This window comes from Heptranchias perlo, chromosome 40 (genome assembly GCF_035084215.1).
Source record: "Heptranchias perlo isolate sHepPer1 chromosome 40, sHepPer1.hap1, whole genome shotgun sequence".
Lineage (NCBI taxonomy): Eukaryota > Metazoa > Chordata > Chondrichthyes > Hexanchiformes > Hexanchidae > Heptranchias > Heptranchias perlo.
The window spans coordinates 10539414-10566164 of NC_090364.1; the positions used below are offsets into that span (position 1 = coordinate 10539414).

At 46.4% G+C, this 26751-nt stretch overlaps 2 protein-coding genes across 7 annotated transcripts in view; both read right to left on the minus strand.

The window, feature by feature from the left end:
• Window positions 1–7738, minus strand: part of LOC137305672 (guanine nucleotide-binding protein subunit alpha-12-like) — a 39649-nt gene extending 31911 nt beyond the window's left edge. The window contains exon 1 of the mRNA XM_067974575.1: window positions 6791–7738. Within this exon, the coding sequence (XP_067830676.1) occupies window positions 6791–7273 (483 nt within the window). The 5' untranslated portion in view covers window positions 7274–7738. The remainder of the gene's footprint in view (window positions 1–6790) is intronic.
• A 2419-nt stretch (window positions 7739–10157) lies between these two features.
• The window catches only part of LOC137305671 (caspase recruitment domain-containing protein 11-like), an 86240-nt gene continuing 69646 nt past the window's right edge, over window positions 10158–26751 (minus strand). For 4 of the 6 annotated variants that reach the window (XM_067974571.1, XM_067974573.1, XM_067974572.1 and 1 more), the window contains 8 exons: window positions 25570–25687; window positions 24622–24862; window positions 23003–23075; window positions 22321–22447; window positions 19569–19724; window positions 16085–16200; window positions 13881–13996; window positions 10158–12299 (listed from right to left, as the gene is read on the minus strand). In XM_067974571.1, coding sequence (XP_067830672.1) covers window positions 12029–12299; window positions 13881–13996; window positions 16085–16200; window positions 19569–19724; window positions 22321–22447; window positions 23003–23075; window positions 24622–24862; window positions 25570–25687 — 1218 coding nt within the window. In that variant the 3' untranslated portion in view covers window positions 10158–12028. The remainder of the gene's footprint in view (window positions 12300–13880; window positions 13997–16084; window positions 16201–19568; window positions 19725–22320; window positions 22448–23002; window positions 23076–24621; window positions 24863–25569; window positions 25688–26751) is intronic. The other 2 variants (XR_010958734.1, XM_067974574.1) reach the window with 2 other exon arrangements.

Sequence of the window (26751 nt, forward strand, 5' to 3'; positions counted from 1 at the left end):
ATCAGGTGCAGAACCAGAAGAACAGTGAGTACTGGAAGTTCAGGATTAACTCCTGCTCAGAAGGCAGCAACAAGACTGTATATTTTATATGAACATTACAATGTCTGTATGCGGCTAATTTCAGGATCTGATTCTCCAAGGTGAACATCACATTGCCCGCATGGCGTCGGTTTCAGGATCTGATTGTTCTTTTCATTTATTCCCCATTCCTTCTCTTCTCTCCTCTCCTGAACGTAGTCAGCCCTTGCTGGGGTTACAGTTCCATGGGTGCGGGCAGCCTTACCTGCGTCTCGTTCTTTGTGCGCGAGCTGAGATGGAGCGCCTCAACAGGCTACTTGAACATGGGGTGATCTCAGCCAAGTCAGATCTCACCAGATATAGAAACATAGTAAATAGGAGCAGGAGTAGGCCATTCGGCCCTTCGAGCCTGCTCCGCCATTCAATATGATCATGGCTGATCCTCTATCTCAATACCATATTCCCGCTCTCTCCCCATACCCCTTGATGCCTTTTGTGTCTAGAAATCTATCCATCTCCTTCTTAAATATATTCAGTGACTTGGCCTCCACAGCCTTCTGTGGTAGAGAATTCCACAGATTCACCACCCTCTGAGTGAAGAAATTTCTCCTCATCTCAGTCCTAAATGTCCTACCCCGTTATCCTGAGACTCTGACCCCTCGTTCTGGACCCCCCAGCCAGAGGAAATGTCCTCCCTGCATCCAGTCTGTCTAGCCCTGTCAGAATTTCATATGTTTCAATGAGATCCCCTCTCATTCTTCTAAACTCAAGTGAATACAGGCCGAGTCGACCCAATCTCTCCTCACAAGACAGTCCTGCCATACCAGGAATCAGTCTGGTGAACCTTCACTGCACTCCCTCTATGGCAAGTATATCCTTCCTTAGGTAAGGAGACCAAAACTGCACACAATACTCCAGGTGTGGTCTCACCAAGGCCCTGTATAACTGCAGTAAGACATCCTTGCTCCTATACTCAAATCCTCTTGCAATGAAGACCAACATACCATTTGCCTTCCTAACTGCTTGCTGCACTTGCATGTTTGCTTTCAGTGACTGGTGTACAAGGACACCCAGGTCCCTTTGTACATCTGTAAACAATTTTACAACACCAAGTTATAGTCCAGCAATTTTATTTTAAATTCACAAGCTTTCGGAGACTTCCTCCTTCCTCAGGTAAATGTGCCTGAGGAAGGAGGAAGTCTCCGAAAGCTTGTGAATTTAAAATAAAATTGCTGGACTATAACTTGGTGTTGTAAAATTGTTTACAATTGTCAACCCCAGTCCATCACCGGCATCTCCACATCATGACTACCTTTGTACATCAACATTTCCCAATCTATCACCATTTAAATAATACTCTGCCTTTCTGTTTTTCCTTCCAAAGTGGCTAACTTCACATTTATCCACATTATACCTATTATATCTACACTTTCCAAGAGTTACGGGCTAGCGATCAGAAATAGGTCTCTGTAACCTCCTCCAAACCCAACAACCCTCTGATCTCTGCGCTCCTCCAATTCTGACCTCTTGTACATCTCCGATTTCCATCGCTCCACCATTGGCGGCCGTGCCTTCAGCTGCCTAGGCCCTCAGCTCTGGAATTCCCTCCCTAAACCTCTCTGCCTCTCTCTCCTCCTTTAAGACGCTGCTCAAGACCTCTCTCTTTGACCAAGCTTTTGGTCACCTGTCCTAATATCTCCTTAGGTGGCTCAGTGTCAAATTTCGTTTGATGACGCTACTGTGACGTTTTACTACATGAAAAGGCGGTATATAAATGCAAGTTATTGTTGTTCGACGTCACCAGGTAATGACTAGGAGCGAAAAATCAGCTGACTTTTCTCCTCCCCAGCTCAGGGGGACCGAGGCCAGATGTAGCAAACCCCCTCCCCTCCCATCTCTCCGACACAGATCTGGGATCAAACCGCAGACATTCCCGGCCTCTGTGCCTCAGTATCACAGCAGGCTATTCTTTTTTTTTTGCGAAAAACCCAAAGAAAAACCAAGTATCAAATTAAAATTTTATTATTCTTGTCCAAGATGCACTCCAGCCCCCGCGGTGCCCACCGGTCGCGGAAAGCCTCAAGAGTACCGGCAGACACCGCGTGCTCCCTCTCCAGGGCCACCCGAGCGCGGAGAATTCCGCGGAAGAGAGGCAGACAGCCCGAGCGACCGCCCCCACGGGCCACGACCAACCTGGACCTGTGGATTGCCACCTTGGACAGGCCCAGGAGCAGGCCCACGAGGACGTCCACCGGCCTGCCCGCCCCCCACTCCTCGCCGGGCGGCCAAAGATCAGGAGCGTGGGACTGAAGTGTAGCCAGAACTTGAGGAGCAGCCCCCTTAAATAGTCAAACAGGGGCCGCAGCCTCCCACACCCCGTGAACAAATGAAACGCGGACTCGTCCAGGCCGCAGAAATTACAAGCGGCCTGGGAGTCCGTGAAATGGCGTAAACGCCTATTGGACGCGACTGCTCCGTGCAACACTCTCCACCCCAGATCCCCGAGTAGAGAGCCCTCCACTGGGGACCCCCGCCTCCGCCGGACGGCAGGATGGTACGCCAGGGCGTGTCCGGGCGAGAGACGAGGGCGAGGAAGCGGAGAGAGTGCAGGAGCAGCCCGCAGACTATTCTTTGATCCACCAGGCCATCGCGGGAGCTTTGTATCGGACTCCTCCTACGACTTGTGTTGAGTCTCTGAATGAAGCTAACAATGCTTCTTTCTTCATCTCAGCCTGTGATTAACACAGCTCTTCAGGCATGGAATTGTTGGCAGAGGGAGCAAGTTTTAATTCTAAAATTCTTAAATCCTTAAACCGTTTATCTTTTGGGGGGGGGGGGGGGGGGGGGGAGGAAATTGACATCTAGCATGATGCACAGCAAATTAATTAACATTCATTCATGAATCTCCCCTCATACATGCCCTGAGGCAGAGTGGATATAAAGAAGCAGCTGTAATCTAGTGCTGAGCATGGATTTCGACTGGATTTGACTCTCTACGACATAGGGCGTGCACCCGCCCCTAAGCTACAGCAGTCGAAACTTGCAGCTTCGAGAAGGTGGTGAGTGCACTGCTGGAAAATCACTCGGAAATGGTGTTTGACATCTCATTCCTTCTCGTGAAATCATTTTGCTTTTCTTCGATTGTTTGGCTCCCGGTCCTGCAACACCTTGAATTTAGAATTCTCATCCCTGTGTTCAAATCCCTCCCTGATCTTGCACCCCCCTCCCTATCTCTGTAACCTCCTCCAGCCCTACAACCCTCCGAGAGCTCCGCGTTCCTCCAGTTCTGGCCTCTTGCGCATCCCCGATTTCCTTCGCCCCACCATTGGCGGCCGTGCCTTCAGCTGTCTAGGCCCCTAAGCTCTGGAATTCCCTCCCTAAACCTCTCCGCCTCTCTCCCCTCCTTTAAGGTGCTCCTTAAAACCTACCTCTTTGACCAAGATTTGTCACCTGTCCTAATATCTCCTTTATGTGGCTCGGTGTCAAATTATTTTTTGATTACGCTCCTGTGAAGAGCCTTGGGACGTTAAAGGCGCTATATAAATGCAAGTTGTTGTTGTTGCCTACGTAGCAACAGCCACTGTGCTCAAACAGTAATTCAGAAAAGCTGAGACCTTTCAACGAGATATCGTGCCGTATAAATGCAAGATTATCCTTTCTTTTTTGTCCACTTTCTCAGCGGGTGACTAGATACAGAACGCACGCTGTTCCTGGCTGTCTCAGGAGTCTGCTCGAAAACCCCCCCCAGCAGCAGAGTCGTAGAATCAGACAGCACAGACGAAGTCCATTCGGCCCATCATGCCTGCACTGGCTCTTTGAAAGGGCTATCCAATTAGTCCCACTCCCCCTGCTCTTTCCCCATAGCCCTGCAATTTTTTCCCCTTCAAGTATTTATCCAATTCCCTTTTGAAAGTTACTATTGAATCTGCTTCCACCGCCCTTTCAGGCAGCGCATTCCAGATCATAACAACTCACTGCGTAAAAAAATTTCTCCCCATCTCCTCCCTGGTTCTTTTGCCAATTTCCTTAAATCTGTGTCCTCTGGTTATCGACCCTCCTGTCACTGGAAACAATTTCTCCCTATCTACTCTATCAAACCCTTCATGAACACCTCTATTAAATCTCCCCTTAACCTTCTCTGCTCGAAGGAGAATAATTCCAGCTTCTGCAGTCTCTTCCTCATCCCTGGTACCATTCTAGTAAATCTCCTCTGCACCCTCTCCAAGGCCTTGACATCCTTCCTAAATTGCAGTGCCCAGAATTGGACACAATACTCCAGCTGAGGATGACACGTCTTTAAATTTAAAGGGACACTGCTTTGACTTTGGGGGGTTTTGAAGCAGGGCCCTGGAACAGTCTTTTCCAAAGACTCAGTTCAAGCCCCGTTATACCTGTGTACATTTGCAATGCTGTAGACACAACAACTTGCATTTATATAGCGTCTTTAACGTAACAATACGCCCCAAGGCGCTTCCCAGGAGCGATTACCAAATAAAATTTGATACCGAGCCACATAAGGAGATATTAGGACAGGTGACCAACAGCTTGGTCAAAGAGGTAGGTTTTAAGGAGCATCTTAAAGCAGGAGAGAGAGGCTGAGAGGTTTAGGGAGGGAATTCCAGAGCTTGGGGCCTAGGCAGCGGACACAATACCTGAAGCATCACAAACTATGGTGACGTGATTTTCATACTTCAGTGTTATTTCGGTGTTAAATTGGGTGCAAAAGCTCCACTGATGGCTCTGAGGGTAAACATACTGAGCCATGCAGACCAGGCAGGTTCGATCCTTGGTCTGGGCCATTCTCTGATCCTAGCCAGGCCAGGGGCAGTGGGAGACACAATGGCCTTGAAGCCCTTGGACTAGGGAAAGGGGGGAATCCAGCCAGGAGTCGTGCTCCGAATAATTTTCCAGCTGCTACTGTACCCGGATGTCTCAGAAGGACAGATACAGACTCTGCTTTGACAAGCCCCCCCATCACCTACTGAATATCCTCCCAGCATCTACTGTCTACAGTCACATATGAAGGCCATCAGGGAAAGCCCATGCTTCTCATTCTCCCAGTTTCCCCAAGGAAGTCCCAGCTTCTCCCTGGCATCCACCAGAACTTATTTGAATACGCTACTGAACTGCAGCCCATCATCGACAGCTACAGGTGAGGTGCCTGAAGATTGGAGGGTAGCAAATGTTGTGCCTTTGTTTAAGAAGGGCGGCAAGGAAAAGCCTGGGAACTACAGACCGGTGAGCCTGACATCTGTAGTGGGTAAGTTGTTAGAGGGTATTCTGAGGGACAGGATCTACAGGCATTTGGATAGGCAGGGACTGATTAGGAACAGTCAGCATGGTTTTGTGAGTGGAAAATCATGTCTCACGAATTTGATTTGAGTTTTTTGAAGGGGTAACCAAGAAGATAGATGAGGGCTGTGCAGTAGATGTGGTCTACATGGACTTTAGCAAAGCCTTTGACAAGGTACTGCATGGTAGGTTGTTACATAAGGTTAAATCTCACGGGATCCAAGGTGAGGTAGCCAATTGGATACAAAATTGGATTGACGACAGAAGACAGAGGGTGGTTGTAGAGGGTTGTTTTTCAAACTGGAGGCCTGTGACCAGCGGTGTGCCTCAGGGATCGGTGCTGGGTCCGCTGTTATTTGATATTTATATTAATGATTTGGATGAGAATTTAGGAGGCATGGTTAGTAAGTTTGCAGATGACACCAAGATTGGTGGCATTGTGGACAGTGAAGAAGGTTATCTAGGATTGCAACGGGATCTTGATAAATTGGGCCAGTGGGCCGACGAATGGCAGATGGAGTTTAATTTAGATAAATGTGAGGTGATGCATTTTGGTAGATCAAATCGGGCCAGGACCTACTCCGTTAATGGTAGGGCGTTGGGGAGAGTTATAGAACAAAGAGATCTAGGAGTACAGGTTCATAGCTCCTTGAAAGTGGAGTCACAGGTGGATAGGGTGGTGAAGAAGGCATTCAGCTTGCTTGGTTTCATTGGTCAGAACATTGAATACAGGAGTTGGGATGTCTTGTTGAAGTTGTACAAGACATTAGTAAGGCCACACTTGGAATACTGTGTACAGTTCTGGTCACCCTATTATAGAAAGGATATTATTAAACTAGAAAGAGTGCAGAAAAGATTTACTAGGATGCTACCGAGACTTGATGGTTTGACTTATAGGGAGAGGTTGGATAGACTGAGACTTTTTTCCCTGGAGAGTAGGAGATTTAGGGGTGATCTTATAGAAGTCTATAAAATAATGAGGGGCATAGATAAGGTAGATAGTCAAAATCTTTTCCCAAAGGTAGGGGAGTCTATAACAAGGGGGCATAGATTTAAGGTGAGAGGGGAGGGTCCAGAGGGACAATTTTTTCACTCAAAGGGTGGTGAGTGTCTGGAACGAGCTACCAGAGGCAGTAGTAGAGGCAGGTACAATTTTGTCTTTTAAAAAGCATTTGGACAGTTACATGGGTAAGATGGGTATAGAGGGATATGGGCCAAGTGTAGGCAATTGGGACTAGCTTAGTGGTATAAACTGGGCGACATGGACATGTTGGGCCGAAGGGCCTGTTTCCATGTTGTAAACTTCTATGATTCTATATCCATGGAATCATATCTCAACATGAGTCGCTATCGATTTCTGTGGAAAATTTCAGAATTTGATGGCACAGTCTGAACCTGTGTCAATCAGAGTTTAAAAAGGTCGGGTGGTTTGTCCCTTTAAACAAAAAACATTCCTACTGCCCAACATTAAATCACTTACCAGCTGGAACTCAGTCCTTCTCCTGTAGGCCTCCTTGATGCTCTGGTCTTGCCACAAGGCTCTAATGGCCGGGAAAACCCTTTGGAAATATCCTTCTCCAACACAACTGTTCTCAAAGGCCATCAGGGAAAGCCCATGCTTCTCATTCTCCCAGTTTCCCCAAGGAAGTCCCAGCTTCTCCCTGGCATCCACCAGAACTCGCATTCCTGTCACAATATTCCCATAAATCGTGTCCCTGAATTCCTCCAGGGTTTTGTGGTCGAAGTCCTTCCCATGGATAATCCTCATTTGCTTCAGGAATGTGCTCTTCCCACTCTCGCCGGCTCCCAGCAACAGAATTTTCACCATTCTCCTCAAGTGAGGTCTTTCCTTCGCCAGCATCTGATCGATTCCTTTGCTCCTTCTTCTCATCTCCACCTCGTCTTCCGATCCAAAACAATTCGGGAGGCAACCGTTCGCCCAAGCATCTTCAAGCCCAGCCATAACGCGTCCGCCAGAAAAAAAAAAGTTTTGTTTCTCCAAAAAGTTTTTTGCAAAGTTGAGCAAAAAAAAACTTTCTGGCACGCCCCAGAGAAAGTTTTGCAACTGGACTTGAAATTAAGCAGATTGCATTTTGCTGTGATATCTACTTTAGTAAACTTTCCAGTCTCATTTTTTTCTAAGGGTTCGTCTGTCTCATTCCTCTGTATGTAGTGTCCAGCCCAGTGAATGGCCGAGGAATTATATTTAGGAGGGGGTAGAGAGAGAGAGAGAGAGTGAAACAGCTGCCAATCGAGTCGGTGGGAGCTCTCCTCCCCAAACTACAGCATAAGTAATGAATTTACTGAAAAGGCAACAGTTTTAAAAGTTCAGAACGCTCCCTTGTTGCTCTAGAAATGCAATTTTGAAAAGTATACAGTTGTTTTTTTCTTAACTATCATAGAAAATACTTTCAGCAGCTTTTAAGAATCCAGGGAAATCAACATATAATCGGAACCCCAGACTGAGCTAATCAAATTCTACAGTGGATGTGAGAAGGAAGTGAGTTTATGGAAAGCTTTGGAGTGGAATTGTGTTGTGAGTAATGAGCTGCTTTAGGGTGCATTGATACTGCAAAATAATCCTCAATTTCTCTTTGGGGTTTGGAGAGATGATTTTACATCTGTTCCCTCTAAAGGTTTCAGTTTGCAATCGGTGTGAAACGCCCCCCCCCCCAATTGCTGTAACTCCCTGACACGGTTGATATCAACCTCGAGTGCAATTCAGCAATAGATAGTCCGCACTTAAAGCCCTGCTGTCAGTCTTTACAAGGGGGCTATTTGCACATTGCGTGGAATTGGCTGAGAGTCAGAAAAAAAAATCCCAGCTGATGGGAACCGGTAGATTTCTTAAGTAAATGACCAGATTCCAGTATGGGATGGGAGGACTTGGACAGACAGATTGTATCACTTTGGAATTGCAGAGGTTTGCGTTCACACTGCGATGCCTAAACTGGTAAATGCATCTTTAATGAACCCATTAACAATAAACAGATAAACCACAGCAGGCACGCTTGTTTATCACTGATCCTGCACAGCGCGATTTTAACCCCTATGGGATTTCAGGATCAAAGCAGGGTATGACTTCCTCCTCCTTCTCCTCCTCCAAAAATGCTGCATCGGGTGTGACAACCTTTTCCTGGCCGCCTACCAAAGCTGCATGTCAGCATCACTTTAGTTCAGATTACACGATTCATTATCAGGAGTCTCAGTGTACACCAAAAAGTACCCGCCCCAAACAGAATGACATGGACTGAAGGAACACAATGACCTTATCATTGAGAATTAGTCCAATTACAGAATACCCACCCTTACATGAAATTAAAAGGAAGACTTGCATTTATATAGTGCCTTTCACAACCTCGGAATGTCCCAAAATGCTTTACTCTTGAAGTGTAGTCACTGTTGTAATATAGAAATTAAGGTAAATATAATTTTAAGATCATGCCTCAGAATATTCAGAGCTCCTCCAGGGAACCTCCATTTCCTAGAGGATTCATGTCAGTCAAAGGCTCTCCCTCGATTGTTCGCTCCACATAATATAAATATCCCTTTGCTTCCTCATAGAGAGGGAATGGAGACTTTCCATTTTATGGAGGAGCTCTATGGGTCAGTGATGGAGGAGCTCGATGGGTGAGTGATGGAGGAGCTCTATGGGTCAGTGATGGAGGAGCTCTATGGGTGAGTGATGGAGGAGCTCTATGGGTGAGTGATGGAGGAGCTCTATGGGTGAGTGATGGAGGAGCTCTATGGGTGAGTGATGGAGGAGCTCGATGGGTGAGTGATGGAGGAGCTCTATGGGTCAGTGATGGAGGAGCTCTATGGGTGAGTGATGGAGGAGCTCTATGGGTGAGTGATGGAGGAGCTCTATGGGTGAGTGATGGAGGAGCTCTATGGGTCAGTGATGGAGGAGCTCTATGGGTGAGTGATGGAGGAGCTCTATGGGTGAGTGATGGAGGAGCTCTATGGGTGAGTGATGGAGGAGCTCTATGGGTGAGTGATGGAGGAGCTCTATGGGTCAGTGATGGAGGAGCTCTATGGGTCAGTGATGGAGGAGCTCTATGGGTGAGTGATGGAGGAGCTCTATGGGTGAGTGATGGAGGAGCTCTATGGGTGAGTGATGGAGGAGCTCTATGGGTGAGTGATGGAGGAGCTCTATGGGTCAGTGATGGAGGAGCTCTATGGGTCAGTGATGGAGGAGCTCTATGGGTCAGTGATGGAGGAGCTCTATGGGTCAGTGATGGAGGAGCTCTATGGGTCAGTGATGGAGGAGCTCTATGGGTCAGTGATGGAGGAGCTCTATGGGTCAGTGATGGAGGAGCTCTATGGGTCAGTGATGGAGGAGCTCTATGGGTCAGTGATGGAGGAGCTCTATGGGTCAGTGATGGAGGAGCTCTATGGGTCAGTGATGGAGGAGCTCTATGGGTCAGTGATGGAGGAGCTCTATGGGTCAGTGATGGAGGAGCTCTATGGGTCAGTGATGGAGGAGCTCTATGGGTCAGTGATGGAGGAGCTCTATGGGTCAGTGGTGGAGGAACTCGATGGGTCAGTGATGGAGGAGCTCTATGGGTCAGTATAGAGTTAGATGAAGTAGGGACGGAGGGGGCTCGTGTGGAGCATAAACACCGGCATGGACCTGTTGGGCCAAAAGGCCTGTTTCTGTGCTGTGCATTCTATGTAATTCTATGTAATATCTATTCTTCTTTAGGTGTCCAGTGAGATACTCTGTGAAGATGTAACATAAAACCCTTGTAGTGTGCAGGGGAGCCACATACAGCGGGATATAAAATCAGGTAAAAAGAGAAATACTGAAGAGAATGATCCGAATAAAATATTCACCAATCAATAAATCAGCAAAAGGTATTTATTTATGTGTAAAAATGGTATAATTTGCCCTTGGAATCACACGTATATTACACTACAAAAGTAAATACATATTTCTATAAAAATATAGGAAAAGCAGATACCCAAGCATGGCAAAAGATTGTGATCTAATTGGGGGAGTTCAATGATTTTTAAACCCACAGAATGAAGTCCATCTGTGAGATTAAGTCTATGTTTTACGTTGTGGTGTGTTACTAAATCCCAAGTGCCAGCCTTGGTCTGTGCTAATATAGTTGTTCTCATTTGAGCCACTAATTGGGGAGTTCAAGTCGATATCACCCCCCCCCCTGAGCTAAGGGGAGGTGGGGAGGTTGGGACTACTGGTCCTGAATATTATCTAATTACCACTGTAAGAGTGCCTGCCTCTGTGGTCATTGGATGAGGATAGGATCGGGATCCACGGTGATGCCTTCCACAGCCGAATAACCCACCAACACGCACCCCCATCAAAGCTCGTCGATGAAGAATGACCACTTGAGTGCGGTACCGGAAGCCTACCGTCCCCTTTGGGACCAAAACCACAGCAGCGTCTTCAGGATAGGAGGGGAGAAAGGTTCGGGGGGGGGGGGGAGGGGGAAAGGCAAAGATGCTGTGGAGTGCTTGGCAGTAATTCTATTCCTTTTTAAGCTGCATGTTTTCTGGACGATATCAAACTCCGTGGTGGACATCAATGGCACAAAGTCTCAACACCGTGATCGGTACAAACTTATGGAAGCACAATTGTCAGCTGATTACCTGGAAATAATCAAATCGGTGTCCAATAACACTGTCAGTTTATATAAAATAGGATAAATATTCTAATGGAATTACACTCAGAAACAAAAGTAATATATTTACAATATATTAAAAATTCTTACGCCTATGTGTCTACAAAACCTTGCTTCCTGTGGCAAGTTATTGTCACAGTTCTGTATCAACTTTTCCCACTATAAATTCTACATTTATAATAGAAACTGCCTATGTAAACGTCACGCTGTAATGACAACCTCCCGCCAGTGATGGCAGTGTAGCACCTTAGTTTTGCACCTCTTCAGTCTGTACTGTAGAAAAACTCCTATGCTCCAAACTACTCTAATTATCTGCGTTCCAAATTGCTATCAGTTCTGCTTTTGAATTACAAATATTAATATAAATTCAAGGTATTGTAGAAAAATAAGCACAGAATAATGTATGACTTGAAACTGGGCCCTGAATTACCTCTGTGCACCTTGGTCCAATTATCCCGGCATTCTAACCCCGCTTCATCTGAAAACTACAACTCACGTAACGCCACTGAAGACCGATTAGTGTTATAAAAAAATACTGCAGCATAAAATTCACATCAAACTCTTTAAGCGAGGCTTGAAACACACAGTTTGTTCTCTGTAACCCGATAATCTGTTATTATTAGCAATGGTTACATACAAGACTCACCATGGGGCCTGACCTCTGCCCCAACACACTACTCACCAGTGTTATGGGGTGGATAAAGAGGGTCTCTCAATTCATGAAAGGCACGGCCAGATACAGTACAGGACTCTCTCTACACTGCCCAAAAAATGGACCTTAACCCCCATCCTTGGAACAGCTTACTCCATGGGTCTGAATTTTCCATCTCCCATCTGGTGTAGTAGTGCTGATTTGTAGTGAATTGTGGGCAGCTCTGTGCTGTGGATTTGGGTCTGTAACTAAGTTGAGTCTAGCCACGGTTTTTTGTTCATGTGAGGTCTTTACACACCCGGCAGAATGATACCCAAGAGACTTTCCTCCATTCAGTCTGGGCTGGATTTAAGCACCTGCCTATACTGTGAGAAGCAGCGTCCAACCAATAGCACCACCTAAGTCCTGTCATTCTACATTATAGACATGTTGAAATGTTTAGCCGGCTGTGCGAGTTGGCTGACGAGCTTTCCAAGCCCAGCGATGGTTTGTTCTGCTCGATCCAGACAATCTTCTTTTGTTCCTGGAAGATGCTTTCCTTCACTGCCTTTATCAACTCCTCGATGTTGCTCCAAGCATTGGGCTCTACGGTGGCAGAGAGACACGGCACTGACTCGAGATGCTTCTGTTCAATCCGATGCAACTTCAGGAACTCGTCGTCGCTGCTGCAGGACTTTGGAGCTAATTTCCTGAAGGAAAGAAAAGACATAAGTGTTGGGGTTCACTCCTCGCGCTACGTCTACACCAGGCTCAATTTGCTGAATTAAAGCCCGTCTGGGCGGTGGGAGCTGATTGATAAAAGGCCAACTGGGTGAAACCAGGAGCATCTCTGGTCTGTGCTGAGATAGTTGACCTCAGCCAGGACACCATGAGGAGTCTGCAGTTGGCCTCGATGAGAGAGGGGAAAAATACAATCAGCCACGGTTCCTGCTCTTGGTTAATGTCCAGTTACCTCTGCTGAAGAGTGTTGGATGCAGATAGGATTAGGCTCACCTGTGAGGCCCTTAAGCCCCAGGCTGCCAACACTAGTTTCCCTTTATACATGAGAAACATAAAGAACGTTCACATGTGTGAGGCACCGAGGGACTCCTCCCACCTGTGGAAACGTATCCCAATTCAAGTCAAGTTTTACTCCTTCCAGTTCTCTCCCAGTTGCCCCACTCACCTGGTGAAGGGAGTGACTCTTTTTGGAACATGGTTCCATTTAAGGCGATTGGCAAAAGAACCAAAGGTGACATGAGGAAAAACATTTTTTTACACAGCGAGTGGTTAGGATCTGGAATGCACTGCCCGAGGGGGTGGTGGAGGCAGATTCAATCATGGCCTTCAGAAGGGAACTGGATAAGTATTTGAAAGGAAAAAAAATTGCAGGGCTACGGGGATAGGGCGGGGGAGTGGGACTGGCTGGGCCGAATGGCCTCCTTCTGTGCTGTAACCTTGCTATGATTCTATGATTTGCACCAGGAGGCCTCCAGCACCTCACCCGAGTGGTCAGTCTTCACCTGTGAGTCTAGGCAGTGACTGTTGGCAGACTATTCGACTTTAAGGGCATCACAGTTGAACTGAATCTTATTCCCAAGTGGGTGGCTGGCTAGTGAACAGAGCTGACATTTTTTTTAAACTCTTCTTCGCCTGGGACATCGAGGCAAATTGTAATGAGACACTGGGGCAGCCCAATAGAGTTTTTCACCGAATGCTCCCTCTCCTCTTCTGAGGGCAGTGTTGGGGCACAAGTCCTACAGTCCTCGAATTGCGGGCCCAAGTGGTCATTAAGTAGGTTTACTCTTTGTGTCCCAGGACCCATCATTGGCCAACACAGAAAGTCCTCCTCCTCCCAAAATGCTTTGTGCTATTGCTTACAGCAGCCTGAGGGGCACAGATGGTCACCCCTAGCAACGTTAAGTGCAGAGGTCAGCGTCAATAAGGAATGGCTGTCAGTGTATGAAGGAAAAATTGATAAAGGTCAGTCTTACAGGGAAATGGGTTGAGGTCCCAAAACATTACCAGGGTTAACTACATCATTCGGGTCAAAATTTCATTGTGTGATCACATGTAATACAGAGCATTGAAGTCACTGCAATGCCAGAGATCAGATCAGATACCCCAGCACGGGCAAGGTGCCCACTGTGGGGACTTCCCTGGTTTCGATGGACCACTGCCACACTAGGAAATGCAATTCCAAACTGAGCCACCAGGAGGAGCCTCCATCGCATAGTGGACACGGCCAATATTTGATCTCTTCCATCTCCCCTCCACATTAAGGACGTTACCTTAATTTCTTAATATTTTTTGTGGTCACTTTGATATGAATGATGATAGTGTAGATCTCCTTGGTGATTAAATCCTTGGCGGAGTGCACCCCTATTGGCACCAAGCCATGTTTGTTCTAAAATGGAAAGAAAATTCTCAAATAAAATTTGGTGAAGGAGATTTTACAGATATCGCACTTGTACAGGAGCAGGGTGCCGTCTATAACTGCTGCTGCATCCGTTGCAGAAGCAAGACTCTTCAAACCCAACCTTAATACTACGTCTTGCTTCAGAATCAGAGAATAGTACAGCACAGGTCAAGGCCATTCAGCCCATCATGCCTGTGCTGGCTCTCCGAAAAAGTTATCCACTTCACCCTTTCATCACTCTTAACCTTTCAAATTTTTCGTTTTCAAGTATTTGTACAAACTTTATCCTGCCTTTTCTCTTATTCTTTTCAGCCTTGCTGGTGTCATCCTCAGTGGACCTTCCCCCTTTACTAAAGATTTTCAATTAAAAAAAGGACCTGCATACACTGGCATTTCCATCTCCAGGACAGGTTGTCCTCTCCTCAAATACTCTGGACAAACAGTGTCAGCAGTTTATAGTATTGAACTTTATAGGCGGATGATGCTGAGATGTGTGCAGGTCATACAGTCCCATTAGTGCAAGCTGTACATGTAGCTCAACCGGCAGCAAGAGGTATAATCCTGCTAGTGTGTACTGTACACAAATAGGAGGCAACACTGAGGTGGGGTATGGGCCACGCGGTACCGCTAGTGTGTGCTGTGGCTCAGTGGGTAGCAGTCTCTCCCCTGAGTCAGAAGGTTGTGGGTTCGAGTCCCACTCCAGAGACTTGAGCACAAAATCTAGACTGACACTCCAGTGCAGTACTGAGGGAGTGCTGCACTGCTGGAGGTGCTGTCTTTCGGATGAGGCTCTGTCTGCTGTCTTAGGTGGACGTAAAAGATCCCATAGCGCTATTTCGAAGAACAACAGGGGAGTTCTCACTGGTGTCCTGACCAACATTTATCCCTCAACCATCACCTAAAACATTTCATTGCTGTTTGTGGGAGCTTGCTGTGCGCAAATTGGCTCCCTACATTACAACAGTGACTACACTTCAAAAGTACTTCATTGGCTGTAAAGAGCATTTTGACGTCCTGAGGTTGTGAAAGTCTTTCTATTTTTCTTCTTTCTATTGTACATTTACAACAGCTAATACTGTTCATGAGACACACAGCGCAGAAGTAAATTTTATTTTTGAAGACTATTGAGTAGAATGGACCTATACTCTCTGGAGTTTAGAAGAATGAGAGGTGATCTCATTGAAACATACAAGATTCTGAGGGGGCTTGACGGGGTAGATGCTGAGAGGTTGTTTGCCCTGGCTGGAGAGTCCAGAACTAGGGGGCATAATCTCAGGATAAGGGATCGGCCATTTAGGACTGAGATGAGGAGGAATTTCTTCACTCAGAGGGTTGTGAATCTTTGGAATTTTCTCCCCCAGAGGGCTGTGGGTGCTGAGTCATTGAGTATATTCAGAACTGAGATCGATAGATTTTTGGGCTCTCGGGGAATCAAGGGATATGGGGATCAGGCAGGAAAGTGGAGTTGAGGTCAAAGATCAGCCCTGATCTGATTGAATGGCGGAGCAGGCTCGAGGGGCCGAATGGCCTACTCCTGCTCCTATTTCTTATGTTCTTGAAATGTGTAAAAGGAAAAGCAAACATGGAACAAGTAACGGCCATACAGCCCATTAAACCCACTCCTTCCCACAGACCATGCTCAATCTGTCCTACCGTGGACTCTACCTCACCCATTTAATCTCATGAGTGCAGGTTCTGCGTAAAAACTCCCTGATCCCCAAAGTCAACCAAGCACAACTCCAGCATAATCACCCAGCACATCTCCACTATTCAACCCTGGCCTATTGCCCTCTAGGCACAGAGGAAGCAGAAGGCATCCTTATAGACACGTACACAAAATACACTGCTATTCCTGACAATTGCATAACCTGTTACATTTTATGTTCAAAAAACGTAAACTCCAGTGGGCTAACAAAGCGAAATGTCCTATCAAGCTCAACTCTATGTCCAATTATTAAAAGTACAGAATTATCATGAGTTTGGAACAGAGCAATTCACTCTCCATCCCCACCAGGTTAGCAAGAATCAGTCCTGCTCTCTCCCTCACACACTCCCGATATCAAATAAAAGCTGTACCTTTGCAATGACGTCTCTGATAGCTTCAAGTGTGATACACTCGTACTTGTCCTGATCCACGATTTTTTGCAAAGAGAATCGTGTTTTTGTCTTTAATTGTTCTTCAGTGACAATTTCTAGAAAAGAAAGTCATTGCTCTTCTATTATTTATAACAAGAGTGATGAAATGAAGCTTTTACATCAAGTAGCTCCCTTTGAAGCTTTACAGAATCATAGACTTTGGTGTCAGCCGTGGCTCTCAGTTGGTAGCATTTTTGCCTCTGATTTTCTGAGTCACAAGGTTGTGGGTTCAAGTCCCACTCCAGGGGACTTGAGTACAAAATCTAGGCTGACATTCTAGCGCAGTACCAAGGGAGTGCTGCACTGTTGGAGGTGCTGTCTTTCAGATGAGATGTTAAACCAATGTCTGCCCTCTCGAGTTTTTTTTTATTATTCGTTCATGGGATGTGGGCGTTGCTGGCGAGGCCGGCATTTATTGCCCATCCCTAACTGCCCTCGAGAAGGTGGTGGTGAGCTGCCTTCTTGAACCGCTGCAGTCCGTGTGGTGACGGTTCTCCCACAGTGCTGTTAGGAAGGGAGTTCCAGGATTTTGACCCAGCGACGATGAAGGAACGGCAATATATTTCCAAGTCGGGATGGTGTGTGACTTGGAGGGGAACGTGCAGGTGGTGTTGTTCCCATGTGCCTGCTGCCCTTGTCCTTCTAGGTGGTAGAGGTCGCGGGTTTGGGAGGTGCTGTCGAAGAAGCCTTGGCGAGTTGCTGCAGTGCATCCTGTAGATGGTACACACTGCAGCCACAGTGCGCCAGTGGTGAAGGGAGTGAATGTTTAGGGTGCTGGATGGGGTGCCAATCAAGTGGGCTGCTTTGTCCTGGATGGTGTCGAGCTTCTTGAGTGTTGCTGGAGCTGCACTCATCCAGTCAAGTGTAGAGTATTCCATCACACTCCCATGGCGCTATTTCGAAGAAGAGCAGGGGAGTTCTCCCTGGTGTCCTGGTCAATTTTTGTCCCTCAACCAACATCACTGAAACACATTATCTGGTCATTATCACATTAATGTTTGTGGGATCTTGCTGTGCGCAATTTCACTGCCGCGTTTCCTACATTAAAACAGCGACTACACCTCTAAAGCACTTCATTGATTGTAAAGCGCTTTGGGATGTCCTGAGGTCATGAAAGGCGCTGTATAAATGCAAGTCTTTCTCTCTTCTTGCAGTGTAGAAGGAGGCCATTCAACCCATTGCCCATGTGCTTATCTCTGATCTCCCATTGCCCTCCCCTTTCCCCAACCCTTCAACATTTTTCTTTTTCAAATATTTATACATTTCCCTTTTGAAAGCTATTCTGGATTCTGCTTCCACTGTTGTTCCTGGCCAGATAGTCCAAGTCTTAACAACCCTCCGTGTAAAAAAAAAATTCTCCTAACCTCTTTCTTTTCTTTGGTGATAATTTTAAATTTATGATCCCTAGTTACCAACTCACCAGCCAGTAGGAGCAGTTTTTCCTCATTTGCCCACTCCACCTTTTAGTTGCTTCTAAACGGGGCAAGAGCAGGCCAATGGAACTAATTGACAACTCTTTCAAAGAGCCGGCATAAGCACGATGGGCCAAACGGCCTTCTCCTGTGCTGTATCATTCTATGATTCTAACACATAGCCTAATCAAAGCTCCATGTACTCTCCGAAACCCACAGAGCTCAGTCTCCATTAAGCTATTAGGTGCTTTTTTGATAAACCCAGGCACAACTTGAGACATTTCCATTTTTCGCACCAACCATCCTTGTGGACTTTGCGTGGTCTGCCAGATGATGCCAAGCTGCAGGCTTGTGCAGACGATGAACATAAGAAATAGGAGCAGGAGTAGGCCATACGGCCCCCCGAGCCTGCTCCGCCATTTAAGATCATGGCTGATCTTCTACCTCAACTCCACTTACCCGCCCTATCCTAGGAAGGATATACTTGCCTTAGAGGCGGTGCAACGAAGGTTCACTAGAGGGATTGTCCTATGAGGAGAGGTTGAGTAGGATGGACCTATACTCTCTGGAGTTTAGAAGAATGAGAGGTGATCTCATTGAAACATATAAGATTCTGAGAGGGCTTGACAGGATAGAGGCTTGTTTCCCCTGGCTGGAGAATCTGGAACTAGAGGGCATTGTCTCAGGATAAGCGGTCGGCCATTTAAGACTGAGATGAGAAAGAATTTCTTCACTCAGAGGGTTGTGAATCTTTGGAATTCCAAACCCCTGAGGGCTGTGGATGCTGAGTCGTTGAGTATATTCAAGACTGAGATAGACTTTAGGGGATGAAGGGATATGGAGATCGGGCAAGAAAGTGGAGTTGAGGTTGAAGATCAGCCATGATCTGATTGAATGGCGGAGCAGGCTCAAGAAGCCGTATGGCCTATTCCTGCTTCTATTTCTTATGTTCTTATGTCCTATCTCCATATCCCTTGATTCCCTTAGTGTCCAAATATCCATCCTTGTGGGCTTGAATATACTTAATGACTGAGCATCCACAGCCCTCTGGGGTAGAGAATTCCAAACTGGGTTGGAACTGGCCATCTCATTTCATGTGGAACCCTTGCGACAGAGAGAGGCAATCACCCCATCAATCTGCTAAACCAACTGGTTTGCAGAAGCCAAATCAATTCTAGGATTAGGCCACAAATGCTTTAAAATGGCTCAATGCAGCTCAACAGATCCTAGACCCATAGCTCAGGACACCATCAAGGCTGAAAATTAACAGAGAGAAGACCAAGGAGGGTCAAGAAGTAATGATTAGATAGCACCAATCTTGGATTTTAAAAGCCTGGGGATTTTAGAAGGAAAAGAAGGAGTTTTGAGATTCTGTAAGAGAGTGAGTTAAAATGGGAGATGGCACAATGAGTGCCAATTTCAACACAGTGAGGATGCAGGGAGGAGGGAGAGAACGGAGTATTTGGAGCGTAGGAGAAACGAGATTGAGTATCAGAAAACAGGTCAAGGATGTGAAGGTCTTGGAGAGGGTGCAGAGGAGATTTACCAGAATGGTACCAGGGATGAAGGACTTCAGTTGTGTGGAGAGACTGGAGAAGCTGGGATTGTTCTCCTTAGAGCAGAGAAGGGTAAAGGGAGATTTAATAGAGGTGTTCAAAATCATGAGGGGTTTTGATAGAGAGGAACTGTTTCCACTGGCAGGAGGGTCGGTAACCAGAGGACACAGATTTAAGATAATTGGCAAAAAATCCAGGGGGGAAATGAGGAAAAAAAAATGTCACGCAGCGAGTTGTTCTGATCTGGAAACGCGCTGCCTGAAAGGGCGGTGGAAGCAGATTCAATAGTAACTTTCAATAGGGAATACTTAAAAAGGAGAAATGTGCAGGGCTACGGGGAAAGAGCAGGGTGAGTGGGACTAATCGGGTAGCTCTCTCAAAGAGCCAGCACAGTCATGATGGGCCGAATGGCCTCCTTCTGTGCTGTACAATTCCAAGTGAAGAAGTTGTACCTACCTGGCTGGACCACATTGAAGTCTGATGCCGCTGGCGATTGGAGCAGGCGGTTTATCAGCGCTTTGGCTAACAGTGTCGGCATGATAAGCACCGGCCGTTTCTGCTGTACGGTGAACGGCTGAACCAGGCTGTAGGGCACGATCTTGTCATCCGTATCTGCGATTCAAGCACACGTCACTACTTTAATAGAATTTGTAGTTTCATCCGCCTCCCTTAAACGTTCTTCCTCCCCCACACCATTTCCTGGCGGATTGTGGGGGAAGGAGGTGGGGGGGGGGAATAACTTGCTCTCAGTTAACGTTACTCTTGGGCTGTGCTTTAGCTAAGTGAACATTCCTCCTATTTAAGCCTGAACAGTGAGTTTCAGTAGGGAATACAATCATGGGACGCACCAGAGCCAAGCCCAATCCTGCCCTCGTCTAATACCCCCACACATAGAGGCATTGGAGAAGGTGCAAAAAAGTTTGATACCATGGACAACAATCAGGATAGGAAAACCCTGACTGAGTTGTTCCTCCCATCCTTAACCCAGGAATGCTAAAGTGATTGCCGAGTCCTGACTGAGACCACCTTCAGCAGAGGCAGGGAATTGAACCTTGGACTAGGAAGTTCCTGCTCCATATACTCAGTACCACTTCACTTGGGGCCTTTATCCATGAGTGACTTGGGAAGAGCCAGCTCCAAACTTTAATGCCTGACAGACTTACTGTATTTAGTGAAGTTTTATTTTGGTTTAATTTGTAGGGCAGACACGATTGTAAATGACACAAGAAGTTGAATATTAATTATGCAATTGAGAAACAAATCAATGTTATCAAATCTGAAATGAATTTTGCAGCTCATATGTCCCAGTGTTCAGCAGAGAGTTCGAGAGTGGAACTACCATTATCTGTCATGAGGGAGGGGACCCCTATAGGGGGGTAATATAGACCTAACTCACTCAGCGGGAAACTGATGGGAGCAGATTGGCCATCCATTTTAGACCCTACTCGATTTTACCATCCATTCTGGGGTATGGTTCTAGGGGTACTAACAAACCCTCACTCGCCTACCCAGTGTTTCACCCACACGACCACTCTTCATCCGCGCACCGGGTATCAATAACGTAGAAGGCAATGCAGCCGGGTCTCAGGTTATTTTTCTTTTACATTAACTTTGTTCGGGGTGTCTCAGGTATAGAGGGCATCCAGTGTTTATATTAAATGTTTTCTGAACAGTCGGAGGATAAGACAAAGTAGCACGACTACGGTTTCTGTGTCAGTTCAGTAGCATAGAAATACACACAAGTTACAACACGGAAATGGGCCATTTGGCCCAACCAGTCCGTGTTGCCGTTTATCCTCCAGGTGAGCAAATAGTTCCAATCACATTTATGTATCCTGTTCCTTTATCCCTTCAATTCCTTTTCCTTCATCCACCTATCCAATCTCAGCTTGAATGTTGACATATTTTCTGCCTCAACAGTTAACCCTGGAAGCCAACTTTCAAACCCAGGACCTCCGCCACCTAGAAGGTCAAGGGCAGCAGGTGCATGGGGAACACCATCACTTCCAAGTTCCCCTCCAAGTCACACATCATCCTAACTTGGACATGTATCGCCGTTCCTTCATCATCGCTGGGTCAAAACCCTAGATTTCCCTACCTAACAGCACTGTGGGAGCACCATCACCACACAGACAGCAGACGAAGGCCCACCACCATCTTCTCAAGGGGTGGCAATAAATGCCGGCCTTGCCAGCATCCCGAGAATGAATTTAAAAAAGTGAATTCCACGGCCTCACAACTCTCTGTGTGAAGAAGTTTCTCCTGCCCTCTGTTCTAAATCTCTTACATTTAATCTTGTATCTTTAATCTGTTAGCACTCTCGCCTCTCAGTCAGAAGGTTGTGGGTTCAAGTCCCACTCCAGAATCTTGAGCACATAATCCGGGCTGACACTCCAGTGCAGTACCGAGGGAGTGCTGCACTGTCGGAGGTGCCGTCTTTCAGATGAGATATTAAACCGAGGCCCCGTCTGCCCTCTCGGGTGGACGTGTGCAGTTTTGGGCGCCCTATTATAGACTGGAGAGCGTACAGTGTAGATTCATCAGGATAATGCTGAGGATGGGAAACTATAGTTATAAGGAGAGACCTGAGATACTGGGACTGTTTCTACAGGAACAGAGAAGGCTAAGAGGTGACTTAATAGGGGTTTTTAAAATTATGAAAGGTTTTGATAGGGAAAGACTATTTCCTCTGAATGGGGAGTTAGCAACCTGTGGTCATCAGTTTAAAATTGTCAATAAGGAGAGGGATTAGAAGAAATTTCCTTCCACAGAGGGTTGTTGGAGCATGGAATGCTTTGTCAAGGAGTGATTAATGCAAAGATCATTGCACCTTTTAAGGGAAAATTGGATATATATTTGAAGCAGAGGAAGCTAAGGGCTATGGAGAAAGAGAGGTGCAATGGAATTAGTTTTGGATTGTTCTAGCATAGAGCCAGATGGGCCGAATGGTCTCCTTCTGTGCTGTAAACGTCTGTGGTTCCATAAGGAAGGGCTCCTGGATTAAGGACTCAATTCAAAGAGGGATTATCTCCTCCAGGACCCTTCTTAAAAAGGAAAACCCCTTTGTCACAAAGGTTTGGCAGTTTGAATATGACTTCCTTTGTCAATGGAGTCCAAATGGGCACAGTGCCTCCATTAAAGCGATTTGACGGGCGGGAATTATTCCTTAACCTTTATACGGAGGAAGCGTTCAGTAGAATTGACTCACTTTCTTGGCAGCATCTGAGGGTGGAGCTACTGGCACTGGGCAGACGCCTTGGCAGGTTGGCAGGCACAATCCTCACCCGATCCAGACACTTTGGGATCTTGTTCACCTTCTCCTCATTCTTCATAAACTTCATAAAACACAAACGGTAAGAACCAAAACAGCGAGAAGAGCATTCTTATATCTCAACATTAATACGCCTAAACTTATAAAATGGAAATAAATGCTCAATGGTCATTATTTTTATTTCAAATGAGGGATAACGTTGCCTCCGCAACTAAGTCCCATCTGCTGGATTAATGTCCAATCACATAATACATACTTATACAAAATTACATAGAATTCCTCAGCACAGAAACAGGCCATTCGGCCCAACTGGTCCATGCTGGTTTTTATGCTCCACATGAGCCTCCTCCCACCTTACTTCATCTAACCCCATTAGCACATCCTTCTTTTTCAATTCTCCCTCATCTAGCTTCCCCTTAAATGCATCTATGCTATTCGCCTCAACTACTCCAGTGGTAGCAATTCTAACCACTCTCTGGGTAAAGAGATTTCTCCTGAGTTCCCTATTGGATTGGACGTATTAGTGACTATAATGGGTGCAGTAATCCAATTGAGTAGTGAAACCCTAGAACTGGTGACATGGTACAGGTAAAAATGACCACATTCTTTGGCACTTTACCTTCTTGTGTCTCTCGTTCTTCTGGAAGTTTTCTGCCAGTGCATAGATTTTAACCAGGAGGAGCTGGTGGGCTCTGAAAAAAAGAGAGGGAGAGAGAAATGTCATTAAAAATAGCCCAGTTTCACCTCACCGTCACCAGGATGATGAGGTAAAAGTGTCCTCCATCTCTTGGCTTTAAGAATCCTTTATGAAATGATAATTTGGCAATCAGCCTCAAAGCAACTAAAGATAGCTGCATACATAGCATCTACAGCACAGAAATAGGCCATTCGGCCTAACTGGTCTATACCAGTGTTTATACTCTACGTGAGTCTCCTCCTAATTACCTCTTCCCCCCCCCGCCCAAATACCCCTTTATTCTCGTGTCCCTCACATATTCATCAAGAGTCCCTTAAAGGCAGCAGTGCTATCCGCTTCACCCACTCTACATGGCCGCACATTCTCACCGCACTCTGTGTAAAGAAATTCCTCCTTATTCGATCTGGTTATATTTAAGCCCACTTGTTCTGGACTCACCCACATGCGGAAATAGTTTCTCCTCATCCACCCCATCGCACCCCTTCATAATTTTAAAGACCTCTGTCAGGTCTCCTCTTAGTCTTCTCTTTTCTAGAGAGAAAAAGAGGCCCAAGGCTGTTCAATCTTTACTGATAGTGGCATCCTCTCAATTTTGGTAACATCCTTGTAAATCTTTTCTGCAATTTCTCCAGTGTTTCAATATCCCTTTTGTAGCACGGAGACCAGAACTGCACACAGTATTCCAAGTGCGGTCGAACCAAAATTCTATATAAATTGAACATTAGCTCCCTATCTTTGTATTCTATTTCTCTAGAAATGAACCCCAGTACTTTGCACTTTTTATGGCCTTATCAACTTGTATTGCTACTTTTAGAGATATATGTATCTGTATTCCAAGGTAACCTTGCTCCTCGACACCAAATAGTTCACAGCAGTGCTATCTGCTTCACTCACTCTACATGGCGTAAAAGGTCCACATTCTCACCGCACTCTGTGTAAAGAAACGCTTCCTTATTTGATCTGTTTATACTGATGCCCACTTGTTCTGGACTCACCCACATGCGGAATTAGTTTCTCCTCATCCACCCCATCGCTCCCCTTCATAATTTTAAAGACCTCCAAGGAATAAGTGGCCTCCTTATTCCTGCTCTCAAAATGGGGGACAGATAGGGTGGATAGAGAGAAACTATTTCCGCTGGTTGGGGATTCTAGGAGTAGGGGGCGCAGTCTAAAAATTAGAGCCAGACCTTTCAGGAGCGAGATTAGAAAACATTTCTACACACAAAGGGTGGTAGAAGTTTGGAACTCTCTTCCGCAAACGGCAATTGATACTAGCTCAATTGCTAAATTTAAATCTGAGATAGATAGCTTTTTGGCAACCAAAGGTATTAAGGGATATGGGCCAAAGGCGGGTATATGGAGTTAGATCATAGATCAGCCATGACCTTATCAAATGGCGGAGCAGGCACGAGGGGCTGAATGGCCTACTCCTGTTCCTATGTTCCTCATGAAGCCACCTCACACTTTGCTAGATTGAAGCTCATTTGCCATTTATCCGTCTGCTCTGCAGGGCTATCTCTATTAAATAGCCTGCACTCTACCTGCTGTAGCTGGGGATGGTTCCTTGCTCCAGATCCTTCATGGTAAATGGGTCGACTCGGGCACACAGCCACTCGCATTTTGTATGGTACACTGTGTTCATCACGTGCAGAATCTCGTCGCACTTCACCTGCAGGGAGCACCTGTCCACTTGGCCCAGAATGTTCAAATTCACTCGGATGTAAAAGGAATCTTCACCCACAGGCTCCTCATCTTCAAGTGCCCTCACAAGCTTCCTGTAACCTAGAGGCCCGCATTATTAACACTGGCATGAAAGAAGGACCTTTGCACGCTTGCACTCGCGCGGACACACAAATGCATGCGCGCGGGGGCACAGGCACGAACAGACAGCCGTGGGGATGCACTCCCGCAGATCCCAGGCGCACGTTGGCCACACATGGACGAGCAAGTACGGGCACAGATGCACTTGCACAAACATGGCTACGTACTCGTGAGCACCGCACACTCGTGCAGACGTACTTCCCCCAAGGAAAACAGGCGACTCCCGCTCCTCCACACGCTGTTAAAGGGGTGCACTATTGTGACTCCATTCTCCGCCACACATGCACCACACTCCAACAACAACTTGCATTTATATAGCGCCTTTAACGTAGTAAAACGTCCCAAGGAGAGTTAACAAACAGAATTTGACACCGAGCCACACAAGGAGATATTAGGGCAGGTGACCAAAAGCTTGGTCAAAGAGGTAGGTTTTAAGGAGGGTCTTAAAGGAGGAGAGAGGGGTAGAGAGAGGCGGAGAGGTTACGGGAGGGAATTCAAGAGCTTAAGGCCTAGGCAGCTGAAGGCCTGGCGGCCAACGGTGGAGCGATGAAAACCGGGGGTTGCACAAAAGACCTCCTCAGGAAAGCACATCAATTATGTTTTCACCAGCTAAACATACATCACACCGGAGTACATTCTGAGCAGTCCTTTAGTTTCTGTCTACTTACCCTCTTCATTCTGCTTAAATCGGAGGGAACCTGCCAACGAGCACCTGTGCAAGGCCCGATAGGCCTCCTTTTCGGTACAGTTCAGTAGCGATATTCTCTGCCTCGTCCCTTCTTCAAGCTGCAAAAATGATTCAAATAACACCTGAGACTAAGGGGTTGAGTAATGTTAATTATATCCATGTGATTTATATCAATTAACGTTAATTGTACTCAGGTGCTGCCTATCAATTGGGAACTCTCGTATCCATTTATAAGAGAGCTGATCTAGGGTGTGGTGTGTGTTGTGTGGAGCTCTCTGAATAGAGGCTTGGAAGCAACTGAAGACCAGGCTCCAGTATTCTATCCTTCACTATCGGGCAATCCAGTTTATAACAAGTAATGCTTTGGGTCAGAAATTCACCTCTGACTCCTGGGCCTGATCTCAGCTCAGCCTGATAGAATGAAAGACTCTTCTCTCTGCCAAGTGCTCAGGCTTGACGTGAAGTCAACGGTGCTGCTATCTGATCTGAATTCCCACTGGGAAGAATTTCACTGCAGAAAAACCTAACCCAGAGTCTACACTAAGTAGCAGTAACATTCAGAGTGACCTTATGAAACCAAGATGGGTAGATGGAGTTAAGATGCAGATCTGCCATGATCTAATTGAATGGTGCTACAGGCTCGAGGGGCTGAATGGCCTCCTCCTGTTCCTATGATCCTAAGGTATGGCGGGTGTGGGAGTGGAAATGCCACACTGGTGTAAGGGAGGCACTCTTCTGACATTTGTGATGTTCTTGCCTGAGCTTGTTTTGGGGTTCGTTGCCCACTTCTGCCTAGGCTGATGCCACCAGAACAAGTACAGCTGCCTCCGAAATGTGGGTGAGGAGGTGGTACCACTAATAAGTAACGGATAACACAACCAATTAAAAACGAGTGCTAGTAAGTTCAATTGGGTCCGTTTTTATTGATTACACAGCCAGCGGCCCAGTGGTTCAAGGCTCCAAGGGAACGGGTGGACAATGTGTGCCCGTATTCGATGGCCACCCGGGCACACACCGGAGATCAAAATAGTTGGAGAAACTAGGGTTCCAAAACTAGGGGTCATAAATATAAGACAGTCAATAATAAATCCAATAAGGAATTCAGAATTCAGGAGAAACTTCTTTACCCAGAGAGTGGTTAGAATGTGGAACTTGCTACCAC